General features: G+C 50.4%; 1 protein-coding gene and 1 pseudogene across 1 annotated transcript; both read left to right on the top strand.

The window, feature by feature from the left end:
* The first annotated feature begins 843 nt into the window (after positions 1 to 843).
* LOC146207146 (uncharacterized) lies at positions 844 to 1699 on the top strand (annotated as a pseudogene).
* Positions 1700 to 10431: 8732 nt separating this feature from the next.
* LOC146207145 (uncharacterized) lies at positions 10432 to 10881 on the top strand. The gene has a single exon (XM_084576319.1). It carries the CDS (start codon positions 10432 to 10434, stop codon positions 10879 to 10881), a length of 450 nt encoding a protein of 149 aa, XP_084432445.1.
* The last annotated feature ends 9449 nt before the right edge of the window (positions 10882 to 20330 follow it).

The following is a 20330-nucleotide window of genomic DNA, read 5'->3' as shown; positions in this document are numbered from 1 at the left end:
AGAGTTCACACTGGCCATACCTACCGCCTCCGGGTCCCCCGCGGCGAGGCTGCCTTCCCTCTTTCTTGCCGGCGTAACCTGGAGACCTCCTCTCCCGTTCCAAATCGAGGAGCGCGTCTGTGGCAACTTGCTCGGGGCTTTTCGGTGGTTGAGCGCGCACGCGCGCGGTTCATGATTTCCACCGAGAATCGCCCACTCTCCGTACGCACTTACTGCATCGGAATGTGAGCGCGAAGCCGCGCCAGGTGAGCAGACTCTTCCTCTCACTTCCTTGCGCGTGCTTCCCCCTTAGGTAGTTTTATTTCACCCCCGTACTCGGCGCTCACTTGCTACAGCGGTTGCTCTTGAGTGTCTTTTATTGTGTACTCGAGCATGATAAAGATTGTTCGAGTACGTAACTCGGTGCTTGTCCCCTCTGGCTCGAACCCGCCGCAGTAGCGACATCTCGCACCGCGGGTTGGGGGTCACAGCTCTGTCTGTTAGGGCTGCACGTCGGGGCTAGAAGGCGACTGCGGCGTCTAGCCCCCGTGACGCATTTGTGCGAGAAAACCCCTTATACATTTTTGCCCAACAGCCCACGTACCTGGCTACTCCAGGTTGAGGCGCATTTCCACTTGCGGCGTATCGCCAGCCAGGAGACCAAGTGCCTCCATCTCGTGTGCTGCCTCCTGGCGTCGCCGAAGAATTAGCAGACATTACGCCTCGCTGGACACAGTCCGACCTTTTGACACGTTGAAAGCGGCTTTCGTTGACCGCAAATCAACGTCCGAGTGCAGCCGAATCCAGCAGCTCCTCAACGCTGCAGAACTCAGTGATAGCCGTCCTTCGTAGCTCCTCCGTCGCATGCGACAGCTGCTTGTAGACTCCCCCTCGGGGCTGGACAGTTTACTACGTGAGTTGTTTTTCCAGCGACTTCCCCAGAACATGGTCTTCGCCCTCGCGGCTGCAGGTGATATAACTCTGCACAAGCTTGCCGAACTCGCGGACCGTGTTGCACATTACTCAAGGCACATCAGCGTCAGCGCCGTGACCGCTTCACCTTCCATTATTACCACAGCCTCCAGCTTGTGAGCATAGAAGAGCGACTGGATGCTTCAGCCAGGCGACTTGATGATCTCGCGCCCCTGACACGCCGTTCTCCGGCAAGGTTCCAGTGCCGCCGCAACACCCAGGCACCGCCGCCATCGCCGGAACTCCAACCATCCGAAGCGTGGCAAGACTCCGCCTTGGCTGTGTGCTGGTACCACCGTATTTTCGGCAGCTCTGCCCGCAAGTGCACGTACCCGTGCTCCTGGTCGGGAAACGCAGCGACCGGCTACTGACTGTGGGAAGTGGTACTGGTGGACGGACATGCTGCCTATTTTATGTTTTAGACAAGATCACTGGCGCTCGCTTCCTCGTTGACACGGGAGCGCAGGTCAGTGTAATGCAGGCAGCCTGGGCAGACCGCCGTCGCAACGAATCGGCCTCCCCGCTTCAAGCCATACACAACTCCCCCATCCGCACGTATGGCTAATGGTCTCTTACACAACCTCGGATTGCGCCGGACGTTCCGCTGGATTTTCATCATCACCGATGTTTCGCAAGCTGTTCTCGAGCTGATTTCCTCAGTTTCTTCAACGTTGCTGTCGATATTGCCGCATTAATAATCACTGTTGTGGCGCCATCATGCGGCCAGACTGGATTACCGACGTTTTAGCTGGTCTTAGCCACGCTAGTGACCCCCGGCCTTCTTCGTCTTCCCTCGCTCGAGCTTCCTCCAGCCTTGCCACGTCCCAGTGACATGATGGAAAAACATGATGGAAAATCATGATGGAAATTAGCAAACCGGAAGCTTTCCTGGTTAACCTCTCTGCCTTCTCTCTCTTTCTCTCTCTCCCAACCAACCATGGAAATACCAAATCGCCCAGATGTCTCTTCTATTACACGTCCCAGTGCCGCGTCACCTTGAATAAACCCACCTTCTAACCTTCTGGCTGTTTGACGGTGACATTTGATGGAGCCTTCGGGTATCGTCCCATGTATGCTGACTTCGAAGGCACATTTGAAGCCAGTTCAGAGCGTGTGCATACAACACCTGTCCACAAGGCGAGTCGTCGTCTGCGTGGCCTACAGCCTGAGTTCAGTGGCGTGAGAACACTTCCAAGAGCCATGACGTCTAACTCGGGTATCCATCCTGCTCAGCAGGCTGCAGCGGTGCCGCCGTTTGTCCTACACATACCTCGGCCACCACCTTCGTTTCATGTTGATAGGTTCGAGAACGTTGAAGACTGGTTGGCCAGTTTCGACCGTGAGGCGGGATTCAACCAGTGGGCCGGTGAGCGCAAGCTGCAAAACGTCTACTTCGCATTGCTGAATTCGGCCAAAACGTGGTACGAGAATCACGAAGCTTCTTTTACCACATGGGAAGCTTTTCACCGAGAGTTGTTGGCGACATTTCGTACCGACGAGAGGAAAGAGAGAGCCGAACTCGCCCTTCACTCAAGATCGCAGCAGCCAAATGAAAGTGTTGCCATGTTTATTGACATGACGCTACTCTTCAATCGGGCCGATCCAGCTATGCCCGAGGCCAAGAAGGTGCGCCACCTAATGCGGGGTGTAAAGAAGCAGTTGTTGCCGGACTTGTCCGCAACCCTCCGACAACTGTGGCGGAATTTACGAAAGAGGCAACGAGTATGGAGCGCTCCTTGCAAGACCGGAGCACGCAGTATGGCTGGCTTGCTTCTGTAGCAACCGCCCATCACTACCCGCCTACGTCGCTGTCCGTTGAGGAACGTCGAGAGTTCGTGCGGAACATTGTGCGTGAAGAGCTCCAGAAACTAGGCTTTGAAGGTCCCCAGGCAGGCGTCGCTGCAGTAGCGGACGTGATCCGGGATGAGATCCGCCGAGTGGTGCAGCCACCTCCAGTAGCCCGGCAACCAGAGCCCTATATAATGATTTACAGCGAGGTATTACGAAAACCTGCGCCTGTGTCACAAGTCATTCCTCCTGTTGCTACTTTTCCTCCTGTGTAGTACGAAGTCCCAGCTGTGCCCGTCCAACAGCAGGAATTCAGGCCCGCCATGCGTAAAGCACACGTGTGGCGAACGCGAAACAACCGGCCATTGTGCTACCACTGCTGGGAACCCGGCCACGTTCGGCGTGACTACCCCTATCGCCAGATGGGTCTTAGAGGTTTTTCTGCCGACGCCCCTCGACCGCGCTACGGTGAGCGACCACAGCAGATCGAGCACTACTTGGCCGCTGACGTGCAGACCCCGACTGAACAACGATGAGAGTCCCGATCCCCGTCTCCAAGAAGGTTCTCTTCACCCAACCGCCCGTTGACCTCTGGGCAGTTCAGAGGCATGTCGACACGGCGGGAAAACTAAAGACGGCGTCCTCCGGGGGTAGGGCCGCCGCCGCTGTACAGAGTCAAGGGCCTCCACCCGACGATTTACCGCGACATGCCGACCGACGGCGACTCGACCCGACGAGCTGCGAAAAGTTGGTTTCCGCCGAAATTACAGTAACCGCCGACAACCGTAACGTGAATGCACTCGTAGATACTGGCGCTGATTTTTCGGTAATGAGCAGCCGGCTAGCCACGACCCTCAGAAAGGTTTTGACGCCTTGGACTGGGCCGCAGATCCGGACAGCTGGCGGCCTTGTGGTGACACCGATTGGTGTCTCGCGAATACAGATCCGAGGCATAACTTTCTCCGGCTGCTTCGATGTGCTCTCCTAGTGCTCCAAAGACCTGATACTCGTTTTAGATTTCCTCCGTGGGTATGGCGCTGTGATCGACTTTAAGGACCTAATCGTGTCGTTTGCCGCCTACCGCACTCTTGACGCCGAGCCCCAGCAACACATACCGAAGCTGCGAGTCTGTGACGATCACGTTGTGATACCGTCAAGATCCAGCATGTTTGTGACTGTAGATTGCGATAGCAGCCCCGGAACTCACGGCATCGCCGAAGCTAACATGTCGCTGCTTCTGGGTCGGCAAGTCTGCGGATCTCGAGGACTTATTGAACTGAAGGAAAGACGAACCGAGCTTTTAGTGACGACTTCGGTTGTGAACCGCAATGTTTGGCGAGCAGAACAACGATTGCGTATTTGGAGAACTCCCGGACGCGCAGGTCAGTACGCATTGTCAGAAATCACAAACTCATTAGAAACGTCGACTACTCCAGTTAAAACAGACGTCAACCCGGACCTCCCGTCTAATCAAAAGCGCTGCCTAAAGATCATTATCGACTCTTTCCGGGATTGTTTTGCAACGACTTCCAGGTTAGACAGACACCGCTTACAAAGCATCGAATTATAGTCGACGACAACCAGAGACCCTTACGTCAGTCGCCTTATCGTGTCTCTCCAAAGGAGCGGGATGCAAGTTTGCCGGCAAATCCAGGAAATGCTCCAGGACAACGCGATCCAGCCGTCGACGAGCCCGTGGGCGTCGAATGTTGTCCTCGTGGCGAAGGAAGATGGGAACCTACGGTTCTGCGTTGATTACCGCTGTTTAAACAAGGTTACCGAAAAAGACTTTTATCCGCTACTGCGCATTGATGACTCCCTAGACCGTCTGGGCCACGCCAAATACTTCTCATCGCTCCATTTACACAGTGGGTATTGGCGGATAGAGGTGGACGAACGCGACCGGGAGAAGACCGCCTTTATTACCCCGGACGGTTTGTACGAATTCCGGGTGCTCCCTTTCGGCCTATGCTCGGCTCGTGCGACCTTCCAGCGGATGATGGACATTGTGCTTTCTGACCTGAAATGGCAGTCTTGCCTAATGTACTTGGATGACGTTGTTATTTTTTCCGACACTTTTGAGAGACATTCGTTTTCGAAAAGCTATTCGTTCAGCCGGTCTGTCCCTTAAGCCAGAAAAGTGTCATTTCGCTTTCCAAGAGCTGAAGTTTCTGGGCCACATTGTGAGTGCCAAGGGAGTTAGCCCAGACCCAGACAAGACAGCCGCTGTATCTGCTTTCCCCCTTCCAACCGACAAACGAAGCGTGCGTCATTTTCTGGACCCTTGTGCCTACTATCGGCGTTTTGTGAAGAACTCGCGGATAGCTGAGCCCCTAACTCGCCTCACAAAAGATAACAAACCGTTCTGCTGGGGTCAAGAGCAACAACGGTCATTATAGAAACTACGAACTCATCTACAAAGGGCACCTATACCTGGTTACTTCGACGAGCAAGCCGACGCAGAATTGCACGCAGACGCAAGTAACGCCGGCCTTGGAGCAGTCCTCGTACAATGGCAGGATGGTGTGGAACGCGTAATCGAATACGCAAGCCGCACCTTATCCCGGTCCAAGATGAACTACTCCATTACCGAAAAGGAATGTCTTGCTATTGTGTGGGCGGTGACAAAATTTCGCCCCTACTTGTACGGCCGGCCTTTCCGAGTAGTGAGCGATCCCCACTCACTCTGTTGGTTGGCAAGCCTCAAATATCCTTCAGGGCGACTAGCACGCTGGAGCCTTCGACTTCAAGAATTTGATGTTACCATCGTCTATAAATAGGGCAAGAAGCACAGTGATGCAGACTTTTTCCCGCGCGCCTCTTCAGCATAACAACACTGAGTTCGACGACGATTCTCTTTTCCTTGGCGCTATCTCCGCGGACACTTTGGCTCAACAACAAAGAGACGACCTTGAACTACGGCATCTCATTGGGTTCTAAAAGGAAATACTCCGACTAGCCGCGAATCTTCTCGCGCGGATTGTCACCGTTCTGTTTACGAGACGGGATCCTGTACAAGAAGAACTATGGGTCGACGAAAGCTAATTACCTTCTCGTCATACCTAAGGCTATTCGCGACAAAGTCTTGCAGGTGTCCCACGACGACCCTTCTTCTGGTCACCTGAGCCAACATATTGCCGCCACAAGTCCCGTTGCAACAAGTCGGCATGGATTTACTCGGCCCGTTTCCGGAGTCCTCGCTTAGTAATCGGTACATTGTGGTCGCCAACGACTATCTCAGCCGATACTGGGAAACGAAAGCTCTTCCCCGCGGAACCGCTGCTGAAATTGCGACCTTTTTTATGCAGAGCAACGTACTTAGTCATGGTGCACCCGCAGTCATTATAACTGACAGGGGAACGGCTTGCATTTCGGCGCTTACGCAGGAGGTTATGCGACTCAGTGGCACAACCCACCGAAGAACAACCACTTATCACCCACAAACAAATGGACTCACCGAACGGCTTAATAAGACAATCGCCGATATGATTTCAAGGTATGTCGACGAGGACCATCAAAACTGGGACGATATACTTCCCTATGTCACCTTCGCGTATAATACTGCGCCGCAAGAAATGACGCACTTCCCTCCGTTTCGTTTAGTCCACGGCCGCGAAGCCATGACTATGCTGGACGCAATGCTGCTTCCTGATAATCCCACAGTCATGGGCGCTGATGAATTCGTTCTGCATGCCGAGGCCGCCCGCCAAGTTGCTCGACAGCGTATCCTGCGCCAGCAAGAAAAAGACGATCACCGGTATAACCTACGCCACAGAAATACGAGTTTTGGTGTGGAGCCCAGTCCGTGTAAGAGGGCGGTGCGAAAAGCTGCTTCGGCGATACTTTGGCCCGTATGAGGTAGTCCGCCAACTCAGTGAGGTGAAAGGGAACTTTCCGTTCCTCTCGACGGCCAACGTCCGAAGTGGTTCACGTTGCACGAATGAAGCCCTACCATGCTCGTTAGCATACATGGCAAAATAACCTTTGAAAAGGAATTAAATTACATTACTAATTACTATTCTGAAAATCGCAGAAAAGTAATTAAATTACATTACTCATTACTTCTCCCAAAAAGTAATGACATTGCATACAATTACTTCTATTGAGTAATTCAATTACTCTTAAATTACTCCCTAGTTTCCATCCATGCAAAAATTAAGTAACGCCAGTAAAAAAAGCAGCAATCTTGTTATCCAGACACGAAGCACACACATTCTTTCGTTTTCCCGCCAAATTCCTTGCCAGAGAGCTATTTCTTAACTCTTTCGTACAGTACTTGCCATTACAAAAACAAGACAACAGCAAAAAAAAAAAAGAAAAAAAAAGGCAGTAGAATAGTCGAACGATTGTGAAATGACCGGCAAACCCAGCTTATTGCTTGCTCGGAGCCATCTCCGCCATTTGAAGGCCTGAGAAAGCTAGGTTATTTATTGCTTCCGCAGTCCCAAGAGTCGACGTCGGCACCTTGTGCTCACTGCTCAGTAATGCTCAAGCCCCGGTGGCTCACGCCATGGACCCTTCCGCCTATTTCCACCAACCCCAATCCTCTCTAGCCGGTGGTGACGAGTGTAACCAAGCACCCCTGTGCCCTATAGCCGACGCAACAGGTAGTGCCACTGTGCCGCGCTCCCAACTAGTTTTCAACTCCGGCCTTCTTGCACCATCTGTCCCTTCGGCATTCTTTTGGCGCCTTGAAGCCTGCTGCTTGGAGAATGGTTACCATGCCCTGCTACACACGAAGTCTCAGACGCACTGTTCTGCTCAATTGTGTCTCCTTTTACCGATCCTTCGGCTTGCCGCATGTCGTTCTTGCTTTCGCGGCACTCTACTTTGTTGTCTAATAAAGGAGTAGTGACGTACTTTAGTAAAAGTAATTAAAAAGGAATTAATTACTTTTGCTGAGAAATTACTACCAAAAAGGTAATTCATTACATTACTAAATTACCGCCCCTAAAAAATAATTAATTACATTACAAATTACCGGGAAAAGTAATTAATGTAATTTCATTACTTTATTCAATTACTGCCATGTCGGCTCGTTAGCCACTCGTTCGCCCCAGCCATTCGACACTACCGACGTTACTTGTTGCTCGGATCGCCAACAGTTAGCGCCGAAGACGGCGACTTTCAAAGAGGGGGAGTAATGCCGCATTACTAATCACTCCTGTGGCGCCATCATGCGGTCAGACTGGATTACCGACGTTTTAGCTGGCCTTAGCCACGCTAGTGACCACCAGCCTTCTTTGTCTTCCCTTGCTCGAGCTCTCTCCAGCCTTGCCACGTCCCAGTGCCGCGTCACTGCGAATAAACCCACCTTCCAACCTTCTGGCTGTTTGACGGTGACATTATGCAGGGCCACCGCCTCCTCGATCTCAGCACGAAACTCTCCGTCAGCGGCGCACTCTCAACCTCTTCGGCGACAGATCTAAGAAATCTCGTCCCTGCTTCACCGTACGGGAAGATCCTTGCCGATTTTCCCAATATCACGAAGCTGAACAGGAGAAAATCAGAGGTGAAACACTCGATCACCCACCACATCGTGACCTCTGGACCAATTGTGATTGCTCGCCCTCGCCCCTTGTCTGGAGAACACTTCGCTGTCGCTCGCCATGAGTTTGAACACATGCTTGAACTTGGCATTGTGTGCCCTCCTTAAGCAACTGGGCATCACTGCTCCACATTTTGCCAAAGAAAAATCCGGGTGACTAGAGGCCATGTGGAGATAGATTACCGCGCCCTCAGTGCTCACACCTTACCAGATGCTATCCACTTCCTCCAATACAGGACTTCTCATCAAATGGGGCAGGTTGCATGATCTTCTCTAAGATTGACTTAGTGAAGGCTTACCTTCAAATCCCCGTGGAGCCCGCTGATATTCCGAAGACGGCGATTACTACACCATTTGGCCTCTTTGAGTATGTGAGGATGCCCTTGGGATTGCGCAACGCTGCACATACTTTTCAGCGAGCTATAAACGAGGTTACGTAATGCCTTGACTTCGTTTTCGCCTACATCGATGATGTGCTCGTCGCATGGCTCCTCCGAGGATGAGCACGCAGCTCACCTGATGATGTGCTCGTCGCAGCCTTCACGGGCAATGTTGTACAAACGTGCGTTACTCCGGACTTAGCAGTCATGTGTCGCTCACGCGTCCTCAACTTCGGCATCTCGCCCCTCCCATCAGTCACTCCTCAGCCTTCACGGACAGCAGACATGCGCGCGCGGTTCTCCCTGAACCTCGGCTCCGAGCCACTCTCCGTGTCGTGAAGCCGTTTGTGCTTACCTCCTCGCCTTAACTACTGCTCGCCTTTAAGCGCATTTCCCTGCTCTTGGATTATCTTTCGTTGTCCTGGAGACTTTCTATCACTGTTCGAAATATGTTGATGCAGAAAATCTGGAGCATCTGTTTAGCTAGTTCCCTACATTCTCCTCAAATCTCTTTTTCTCCCCATTTGATCCCACCTCAGACCTTTCAGGTGCAGTGCAGTGCCTTCCAAGGAGGGATGCAATACCTCGTGCCTATTTTCGCTCATTTGTAATAAGAACTGCTGAACATGGTGTAAGAAAAGCTCGGGACGCGGCTGCGCGATGCGCTAGCTTCGTGTTGCAATGGATGAAGCCGGGCCTTCTGGCACTGCGGCGCAGGTTTGCCTTCCTCGGCGTGCTGAAGTACAACGGTTACGAAGACAACGAAAACGCGACTCTACTGATCATGTTATATCAGATAAACGGCGCAAAACCTAGAAGCACTGAGAATGAGGAAACGTGCCGAGCGTGCTCATGCAAAACGAAGCATAACAAAGTGTAAAATGCGTGAAATATATAGCAGGGATAAGCAGTGCTACGCACCTACTAGCATTTGATTTACTATGTAAATCGGCTGTATTTTTTCTCACAAAAGCTTAAGCCACCAGAGGCAAAATACAGCACCTTTGGTCGCGAAATCCTCGCGGTGTATCTCGCCATCAAGTATTTCTGTTTCCTGGAAGTTGAGGATTTTTCTGTCGTCACAGACCTTGACGCTTGTCTTACAACAGTATCAGAACACGTACACTGAAAGCGAAATTCGCCAACTGTCCTTTATCCCAGAGTTTACAGTGGATCTTCATCACGTCAATGAACCGGAAAATGCTGCTGCTGATGCACTTTCTCGTGTCCAATGCCATGACATCCGACTCACTAGTGGATGTGGAGGAGTTAGCAGCCGCACAGCGCAACAACCCACAGCTGCATCGCCTTCGTTCTTCGTCCATGTCCTTCGCTGAATGTACACTGCCGTTTTCAGCCACGTTGATTACGTGCAAGACAGTTACTCGTGGTCCACGCCCCTACGTTCCTATGGCTTTCCGTCGCGCCATATTTGACAAATTGCACCACATGATGAGCCACCCTGGTATTCATGCCACACAGAAGCTGGTTACATCGCGCTTGCTTTGGCCGAGCATGAATGCCGATGTCCGTCGCTGGGCACGAGCCTGCCTTCAATGTCAGCGTGTGAAAGTTCCATGGCATACCATCACGCCTGCCTCTCCTTTTCGGCCTCCCGATGCGAGGTTCTCCCACGTCCACATAGACATTGTTGGATCTATTCCGTCATCACGTGGGGCCTCGTACCTGCTCACATGTGCCGATTGTTTTACCCGCTGGCCCGAGGTTATACCCATTTCTGACAAAACGGCAAAGACAGCTGTTATGGCCTTCATTGCCGGCTGGCTGTCTCATTTCGGCTGCCCGTCTGTCGTCACCACCGACCGCGGCCGCCAGTTTCAGTCGGCCCTGTTCACCGCCCTTGCCAACATCCTGGACGTTCATACAACCGCCTACCATCCTTCCGCAAATGGCGTGGTGGAACGCCTTCATCGCCAATTCAAGGCTGCCCTTGCCACTTATCAGCCGAGAGAAAGCTGGTCCGACCATCTTCCCCTCGTCCGCCTGGGCATCCGCTCAGCACTGAAGGCTGACCTTGGCTTCTCTTCTGCTGAGCTGATCTATGGTGTTCACCTACTACTTCCTGGGGAATTCTTCTCTCCTTCGTCCCCTTCGCTCATCCATGATGCTTTACCCTTCCTCCGGGACCTCCAGACCACATTCAGACACATCACTCCGGTCATCCCTGCCAATCTTCACCCTCCGTGTTTGTGAGCCAGGATCTGGACTCCTGCAGCTATGTTTTCGTTCGCCGTGACCACGTCTGTCCTCCCCTAACACAGGCCTACAACGGACTGTTCCTCATGCTCCAGCGTGCGACGAAGACATTCACCCTAGACATCAACGGTCGTGAAGATGTGTCAGTTGACAGGCTTAAACCTGCCTATATTGTCACTCCTCCAACCAATACCCCCCCCCCCCCCCCCCATTCGCTCTCACTTCGACTCTGCCACCAAACTCGTCCGCTGCACGGGCAGATCCCATGGCTTCCGCTCTACGGGGGAGTCCAGTAGCGCCCCTCGCGCTGCGCTCTTATCGCAAGCCACGGCACGGCGCTGGAAAAAGAAGAGGTTGGTACTAAGTGCATCAGCGCGAGCAGTGAAATGAAAAAATGGCAGAGTGGCAAAGGGCGAGCGTAGATTTCACACCAAACAAATAAACCGAAGTACTCGCATCATTTTTCGTAACCTACATGCATAGATTTCATACAATCCTACATGATGTTCTGTGTAAACTCTACGTCACCAATAGCGACCGTTGCCAGATGCAAGGGCATTTTCGGCCATTTTTCACACCGACCTTTTACATCTAGCCTGCAAATCAAGTTCCAATACGCTGCTAATGTCGAGGTTGTTTGCCAAAGTTCTTTAGAAGACTCGACATGAAAATATACGGCCAATTTGCACAGTTAATCAAATGCGAAGTAGGTGCGTAATACTGCTTAACCATTGTACTTCAGCACGTTAAGCACGGCGAGCCTGCGCCGCTGTGCCTGACGGCCCGGCTTCATCCTTTGCGACGCGAAGGAAACGCGTGGCGCAGACGAGTCCTCAGCTTTCGTTACACCATGTTCAGAAATGAACGAAAACAGGCACAATATACCTCTTTACAATGCACTGCTCTGCGGCCGAAAGGTCTGGGGTGGGATAGTAGGGGGAGAGGAAGAGAGAGAAACGCTCTTGAAGGCAAGCGCCAGTTAAGGCTTGGAGATAAGCACAAGCTGCTTCACGACGCGGCGAGCGTCTCGGAGCCGAGGTCCAGGGAGCACCGCGAGTACACGTCTGCTGTGCGTGAAGGCTGAGGAGTGCCTGACGCGAGTGAAAAGATGCCCAAGTTGAGGACGTACGAGCGACACACGACTGCTGACTCCGGAGTAACACACGCTTGTGAAACATGGCCTAGTGACGACCGCCACGTCTGCAACTGACACGCCCCTCACTCTCTCACTGGGTGCATCTATGCAGCCGCTTAACCCTCTCAATACTAAGCCACTTTCGCTTCCTCCTCTTCAAGTTCACGGAGAGACGGATGGACAGAGAGAGAGCGAGATAGCTGCTTGTGCTGCAGCTATGCGGCCCGCCTCCTCAATGCTGATCCGCTTGACGCGTGCGTCGCCACCTTCTTTTTCTCCACTTGAAGTTCACGAAGAGAGAGAGAGAGTCTGAGGGGTTTCGGACAGACATCGGCAAAATCCGTGATTACGGTTAGTAGTGCTACGCACTAAAAAAAAAGCGGAGCGTGTTACGCACCTCAGCATGCAGTTTTCGGATCAAAATTTTGCCTTAATCTCGTCGTCATACGGCATTTGTGCTGCTTCGAGTGGAGGAGGTACGCTCTGGGAGAGGAGGAGACGCCGACGGGGGTTCATGGATACCAATCGGCCCTGGAGTGGAGGAGCGGCTTAAGAAGCTTTTATCCTGGCCGAGTGGTTTGGGCGCCCGTCTCGACTGCGGGAGGTGGCCAGTTCGAAACCCACCGCCGGACACCCACCGGTAAAATGGGTACAAGCGTCCCCCGGCCCGGCGCCCGGCTCTCTCAGGGGTGTGCGTTTGGAAGAGGCACTGCTAACCCTGCTGTGCTCCTTAGAGGGCTTAAAGTTTCGAACAACTAATGACCTGCAAAGGTCGGGTTCTCACAGGTCGGGTAGGGCTAAAAGAAAACAAACTGGGTGTGGGCAGCAGTCACAAGGGTTTCCAGCACTAAAAAAACAGGGCCACATAATGGGCTGTTGCCGCGCAAGGCGGACTTATTGTTGTCCGATGGCGGAACGAATCACTGCCACATCGGCGCAACTATTTGGGCCGTGACCCCTTTTCCCAAGCATTTCTTCCCAGAAGAGCCGAGCACCAGGCCGGGGGAAAGCTTTTACCCATTTAAAAACCGGTGGGTAACCGGCGCCACCAGGGATCGAACCCGGTACCTCCCGAATGCGAGGCGGATGCTCTACCACAAGGCCATCGCTGCATCACAGGGAAGACGATTCCAAAAACCGGTATGAATTCAGCAACTGGGTCAGATGTTACGAAGACTCAGAATTCTTTAGGAAAGTTCTGTGGACGGGCCACTTTTGCCGGGGTAGTCACAATGGTCTGACCAGACCGCCAATCCGATCGATGCCTAAAATTGGGCCTCTTTTGAAATTACATTGGACGAGAAATAATAAAGCGCACGCGAACAACCATTCATGTCCGACATATTGCACGTTATCACCGTGCGCTTCTTTTTCGAAGCCGCTGACGAACGCGCCTCCAAGTTCAATGCCAATGACGAAAAGGGAGCGCGTAATACTCATGGAAGCAGTGACCATGCTCTCTTCTCGAGCGCCTGCCTGGCGCAGTCGCAGCTAGCCTTGGTTGTCGCCATCATTTCGTCCATCTCTTACGTAATATCGTGGGCGGGACTTCCGGCGCATTCTGAGCATTCAGTTCCCGAATCGTTTCCGAAAAGGCTTTTTGAAAATTCAATTGCGAATACTTGTTACACTTAGAGACATGCTGCAAATTACATTAGTTTTGCATCATTACAGCCTTCAGAACTGCGATTGCAATATGCAGCGTAAAGTGAAAGGTTAAAGTAATTAACGAAATTTGGCAAATTACTTAAATAACATTGACCGCTAAGTCCTTATGTCCGCCGAGTCGAATATACATTCCGTAAAGGCGGCATTTACTATATTATCAGAGCCGTTTTTTTTAGCCTGTAAACGGTTAAAACAAATACCCTCTATCCACTGCGTTAGGCGCCATAACTCAATTTTCTGAACCAAACCACTTAAAAAAATTGAATCAAGCTTTAACCTGCGCGGCCTGCAGGGCAACCAACATAGACAGCTGCATCAAGCTTAAGTATGTACATGTCCAGTTACGAGTTGCTGCACTGATAGAAACGGTCCTTTGCAGCATTCAAGCACCCTTGTACAGCGCTTGTTTTTGCGTTTTGTAGATTGCTTGACACTCTGCAGCCGCTGTAATTCCAATCCAGTTAATATGGCTGCTTTTTGAAACACTGCATATAAAGGGGATGTACAACTGAAGGAGCCTACACACAAAAAAAGTACAGAATATTTTCTGTTCCTACAACGGTGTTTCTGTGCGGTTCTTGAGAGCGAACCTGTACTGACAACAAAAACGTCTGTACCAACATCAGAATTTTGCTTAGTTACAACATAAAAAGTACTACACACTACAGAAAAGACCTACAGAAACAGCTACAGAACTGCGGAAATTTCTCACGTTACGACAGAGCTACAGAATATTTCGTCACATATTTAGCATGATTCTGTAGACTTTTCGACAGGATGATCCAACGGCTCAGCTGAGCGACAAAAACAAATCATGCCAGGCTTGAGGAGCGCACCCCGGGTAGGGCTGCCCCCAGCGCAGTATTAGTATACATACTTTTTATTCTCCCACGTCCAGGGCCCGCTACATTGAGAGAGGGTCGGCATGTCATCCGAGTTTTCGCCGCGGCGCCTCTCCTTCCCGCCGTCGACAACGGCACGGGCGGCGGAGAAGCGGTTTTTTTCCACTGGGGAACCGGGCTCCCACGTACGTCACGGGGCGCCGCCGCGCTCTTGCGATCTGGTTTGACGGACACGTAGTGCAGTGACGCAGGCCCCGAGACAGCGATCAAATACGAGAACGTTATAGGAGCGCACACAAGGCACACAAGCGCGACCGTTATTCTAACTTCACCTACCTGTATTTTTTGCTTATTCTATGCACGGACATCGTGGTCTTCACCTACCTGTATTTTTTGCTTATTCTATGCACGGACATCGTGGTTTGTTGGATTGTTCAGGGTCGAAAGGTCCAATTAAATTTAATAACACATGCGATGAAGGGACAGCGTTTGGAAATTGAAATATCAACGTTTTGAGCGGCGTGCCTCCCTAACCACTTCCTTCCTTCAACCTTGTGTTAGGCTGACCGCCTCTCGCGGCCTCCAACCATGTGTTAGAGAGGAAGTGACAAAATAAGCACAACAAATTTGGATAAATATACACCTACGTGTGGAATAATGACAGCCGGTTACAGTTTGATTAAATGAAATAACATCCGTCATACTGACAAAGCCGACGCCGTTTGACGAGACTGAATTCTCAAAAAGAACGTGTTGTAGCGCGCCGTACTAATCAGCGGATCGGACGCGTTCAGGGAACGAAGTCGGTCTACAGAATTCCTCAAGAAAAAAAAAAGAATAAAAGCACATGTTCGGTGCTACAAGGAAGCTCAACGTTGAAAATAGTACCTCGGGAAAGCCGAAATACAGTGCGCTTCAAGGAAACGGCTGGAATTACATTTGCGCAAGCGCCGGCGCAACATGCTTCCGTCAGATATACCTGATGTAGCGAACATATGGTGCGCGGGCCTTATATTAGCATCGAAGGCGGTTCCTTTGTTTCTTTTACTGCCAGTCGTGAATTTCACCAGTGCTTCGTGTCGTTACATGAGCGGCCAGAGGTGATAAAACAGAAATGCTGTGACTCTACGTCACGTAACACTTATCTAGACATAGACCGCCGAGCTCGGTGAAGGCATACGGCCGACCATAGAGGCTCGCTTCGAACTAAAAATAGGCCTCAGAAAATGTCACGCCGGTAACTCGCGCTGCAATCTGTCAACACGTTCTACATCGCAAAGCCGCTCAGCATGCGTTGTTTCGCAGCCTCCCCCCAGTTGACATGCTTTGGATGCCCGGGGTATTAAGCGATCCACACAAGAGGTGGACGGCAGAGTTACCCACCTTTGTTTAGATATAGCCTACGTGGCAAAGAAATAACTACTACGAAAGATCAGACGGGAAAGGCAGCCGTTCCTCCGAACGTCGCTGTTTAATATTCGCCACTTTCTCCTGGCTGCATCATCCACCACATCTTTCGTTGCGAAAGCACGCCAGACAGTCGCATATATGCTCGTATGCCGTAGCCACAAATGGCAGGAGCTGCCAACTTGGGTCTCTCCTCTCACATGGGACTGTTATGTCAGAATCAGCCTGCCAGGACCCTGGTATTCATGTTACCCATATGTAGGCTACTAAGGCACGTTCATATGGCTTGGTTGAAGCGGGACTTTATATGAGGGCTCGCAGCCTACGCTTTGGCGTCATACCCTTAAAGGCGGAGCTTAAGTGTTCCCCATATTTAGATGCAATAAAAACCACTACCAACTAAAACGCCGGTGAACGGAACGCGCTCCAACAGATGGCGCCGCCGTCGACACCGTTGCCGTCGGCCTCATTCTCACAGCCGGTGCTCCTCACCGTCGCGGCGGGTTGCACCGAACGACGGGTGGAGCGGGTGGGGCGATGTTGAAACAGAAATGGGCGTCGGACGCCGTCAAACCTGTTCGGGCGGAGGCTCGCCGCTCCCACGTGGCTTTGCGTCAAAGCGCTTTTTTTTTTTCTCCTGCAAGAAAAAAAAAATGCGGAGGTGGTGTCTGCTCTCCCTGTAGCAGTGGAAGTCGTGTGCTCCGCGTCTGTATGAAAAAAAAAAAAAAAAAAAGCGCGCTGTCTCACGTGCTCTAGAAGCAGTTTGGAACTAGAACGCGTTTACATCTCAGCTTCGGTAACGGTACAAACACCGCGCGTACTGCGCCAAAACAAATGAATATAATTATAGCGACCATGAATTAAACCGCAGCAGAAATAACGCTCACTCCAATAACATTATTCTTCGCAATCAGCGTAAACAGCGAAAACATATTTAACTGTTATATCACTAAAAGAATTGTTCGCGACAACATGGCAAGATGCTTTTGACAAAGCATTAAAAAGTCAAGTTAAAAAGGCACCAACTGAAACAATATTTCATGCAAATCTGTCGGAAGTCGAGGTTAGCTGCGACGTTCTGTATATTAGAAAATGAAATAAAATCGGTATTTGTTGTCAGTCTCTTGTGCTTTGGGGCTGGAACGCGTTTCCATCATAGCTTCAGTAGCTGTACGCAGCTCCGCAGTTTACTCCAAAGCACCGCGCGTACAGCCAACGCCCTCTCAGTTGGTACAGCGCGGAAGCAAATGAGTACGAATATAAGAAGCGAGTATTTAAGCGTAGTGAAATGCACGCTCTAGTTATATTATTCTTGGTAAGCAGCTAAACTGAAAAAATAAGGAAAGATGAGCTCTCGCCAGAAATTTTGAGACTGCTCTTAAATCGCCATTTATGAATTAAGTAATATGATTTTAAATAATGTCGCTCTGATATCGGCTGTGAGGAACAATGCAGCTTTGAAAGCCGTAGCAACCGTGGAAACGCGGCTGCGTCGCAGCTTTCATTAGAGGTACCGTTTGCGTAGCCAAGAAATGAAAGGGAGGGAAATTACAAAACTGCTAGTTTAGAATAGTGTTGCTTCAGCCCCAGATAAAAAGAAAAAATTCCCGGTCTCCTATATTTCGTACTTAGCGTCGCGACCTCTCGCAGCAGTTTCGAGTTGGAACGCCTCCTTATCTCAGCCTCACTACAAACACCGCGCGTACTACGGAACAACAAATGGGTACGAATATATATCAAGCCAGTATCCAAGCACAGCATAAATGCGCACTTCTAAAATATTATTCATGGTAGTCAGCGAAATCGAAGAAATCTATAGGAACCTATATAATTCACTCTGTCATCAATAAAGGAATGGGTCACAAGAACTGGCAAGATTTCTTTTGATACACCCACTCAAACCTACAACACATCAACGAAAACATTGGAAAGTTTTGCAGGAGGTCGTGTTTAGCTACGACACCCGATGCATTGAAGAAAAAAAAATACGGCATCTATTTTTTTTTTATCTGCGCTGGCGCACCGCCGTCTGCATGCGAGCCCACGAGAGCCGCGCGGCCGCTTCGCCAGCGCTCGCTCGGTCGTAGCACGCAAGCCGTGACGTAGAGTCACGTGAGAAAAGCGAGCGCGCTCACTGGTTCATTTTTCTTGGTTCGGAGTCCGTCGCTTGCCGGAGCGGCGGCACCTTGGAGCAAAACCCCTCGACTCCGGCCACCCGATTTCAGGTAGGCGCGGTTATACTCCGACGTTTTCGGCGCGCAGGCGCGCGCCGGCTGAAGTCGGATACGTCAACTCGGCGACGCCGCGCCGAGCGGAAAACCGGTCCCCTAGAGTGCAACAGACTCCGACGCGGCAGAGCGTCGGCAGCTGTGGCTGCGCATGCGCAAAAAGCTCAAAGCGTCCAGCCTGCCGCCTGTCGGGAAACTTGCGAAGCAACTTCCTTGTTCCCAGAGGTTCCTTTTTCCCGCCACTCCCGCGCAGCCGCGCTACTCCTAGCTCTCTCGCGTGGAGTGCAGCTGTTCGAGGTTGTTACCGTATTCCTTTTAAGATGGCCTGGACGTATCCGGTTCGAAGGAATATAATTCTAGCGTTACTGCTCCACCGTCTGCGTCGAAAGAGGAGGAGGGCTCTCTATATAAGAGAGATCTTCGATAGACGTCCCGAGCACGGAGAGTACCACCACCTGGTACAGGAGCTGCGGCAGAGCGATCCAGAGTACCACTTCAAGTATTTCAGGTAAACGATAGCGAAGTATGCTCGTGTTGCTTCCGGGATTATGCAGCTCGAGTACGTGCTGAAATGTTCTGTGCTGGATTTATTGAACGCAGGATGACAAAGGCATCTTTTGATAAGCTGTTGAGCCTCGTATATGAGCGGCTCATACACGCACCAACACATAGAAGGCCGATTTCTCCGGGAGAAAGGCTTGCGGTGACATTGAGGTAAGGATATATTCCGTTCATATTTTTCTAGAAATTATCCAATGCAGCGATGTGCATGCATAGTGTAGTTTTACTAACATACATTATTTTTTCTTTCGTATGCTTCAGAACTTGAGTCGCATAATTTTTAATATGGTGTTGGTCAAATATTTAGGGGAAACCCCCAAGGTGGAGATTTCTAATAAGAAAGTAATTACTCATTATCATACACCCAAGCGCAGCCTACAAAGAAACTTCGTAGTTAAAGAAAAAAAAAACCATGTATGGCTGCGCTCGGGTGGATGACAATGAGTGATTATTCCCTTATTATAATTTTTAATATATTGCGCGATTTTATTTTTATTTGGCGATATCAGCATATCTGTAGCAAGCTGCATCACAAGGCTTCTGGGCTCACAGAAAATCATCCCAGGATGTTTTTCGTCCCACTTTGCATTTAATAATGTTTCTCCCTAAAACCATCACAGGACTATTTCTGGTCAATATCAACTACAAAAAAAAAAAAAAAAACCTAGACGTTTACCTTGGACTCAGACTTGGCTTCTTTAATTGTTATCACCTTGTCATGTCTTGAGGCTGAAAAACATTTGTTTATTTCAAGTCCCTGTTTCTCAGAATTTTGAAATTGTATACAGCACCTATATATTTGCTTCCCTACACTTCAAATTCCATGTCTGTTCTGCATGCTATAGCCCTGTAACTGCCCTTATCCTGTTTGTGAAACATGATGCATGTGCTTTTCATTCTTAAGATAATGTATACAGCAATAAAGTTGTTCGATTAATACTACATTACTACATTAATACATTACTACAAAACAACGGTTCTCTTCATATCTTGTTTTGCATGCTATAGTCCTGTAACTGCCCTTATCTTGTTTGTGAAACATGATGCATGTGCTTTTCATTCTTAAGACAATGTTTACAGCAATAAAAGTTGTTAGATTAATACTTGAACATTACTACAAAACAATGGTTCTCTTCATATCTTGTTTTGCAGATACCTGGCAACAGGGGGTTAAATAGCCGACATCTCAATGAGCTACCGTATGCATGCCTCAACTGTGCTAGGAATCTTGAAAGAGACCCTACCAGCAATCTGGGATTGTCTAAAACCAGTTGTGCTTGGGCGTCCAAGTGCAAAAAGATGGGAGAAAATTAGAGAAGAGTTCGAAGCACAATGGAATTTCCCAAATGCCGTGGGAAGTATAGACGGCAAGCACTTCGCCATCAAATGCCCAGACAATAGTGGCTCTGAATATTTCAACTATAAAGGGTTCCACTCTGTTGTGCTGCTAGGCATTGCAGATGCCAACTATCGGTTCATAATGGTGGACATCGGTGCTCAAGGACGGCTTTCGGATGGTTCCGTTTTCCGAGATAGCATCTTGAAGACCAATCTTCAACAGGGAACTTTAGGAATTCCCTCCATAGTTAATAGGTGGCCGGCTTG

The sequence above is a fragment of the Amblyomma maculatum genome, chromosome 1 (genome assembly GCF_055883805.1).
Source record: "Amblyomma maculatum isolate TAMU_Amacu chromosome 1, ASM5588380v1, whole genome shotgun sequence".
Taxonomy (NCBI): Eukaryota; Metazoa; Arthropoda; class Arachnida; order Ixodida; family Ixodidae; genus Amblyomma; species Amblyomma maculatum.
This window is presented reverse-complemented; position numbering and strand designations above follow the sequence as displayed.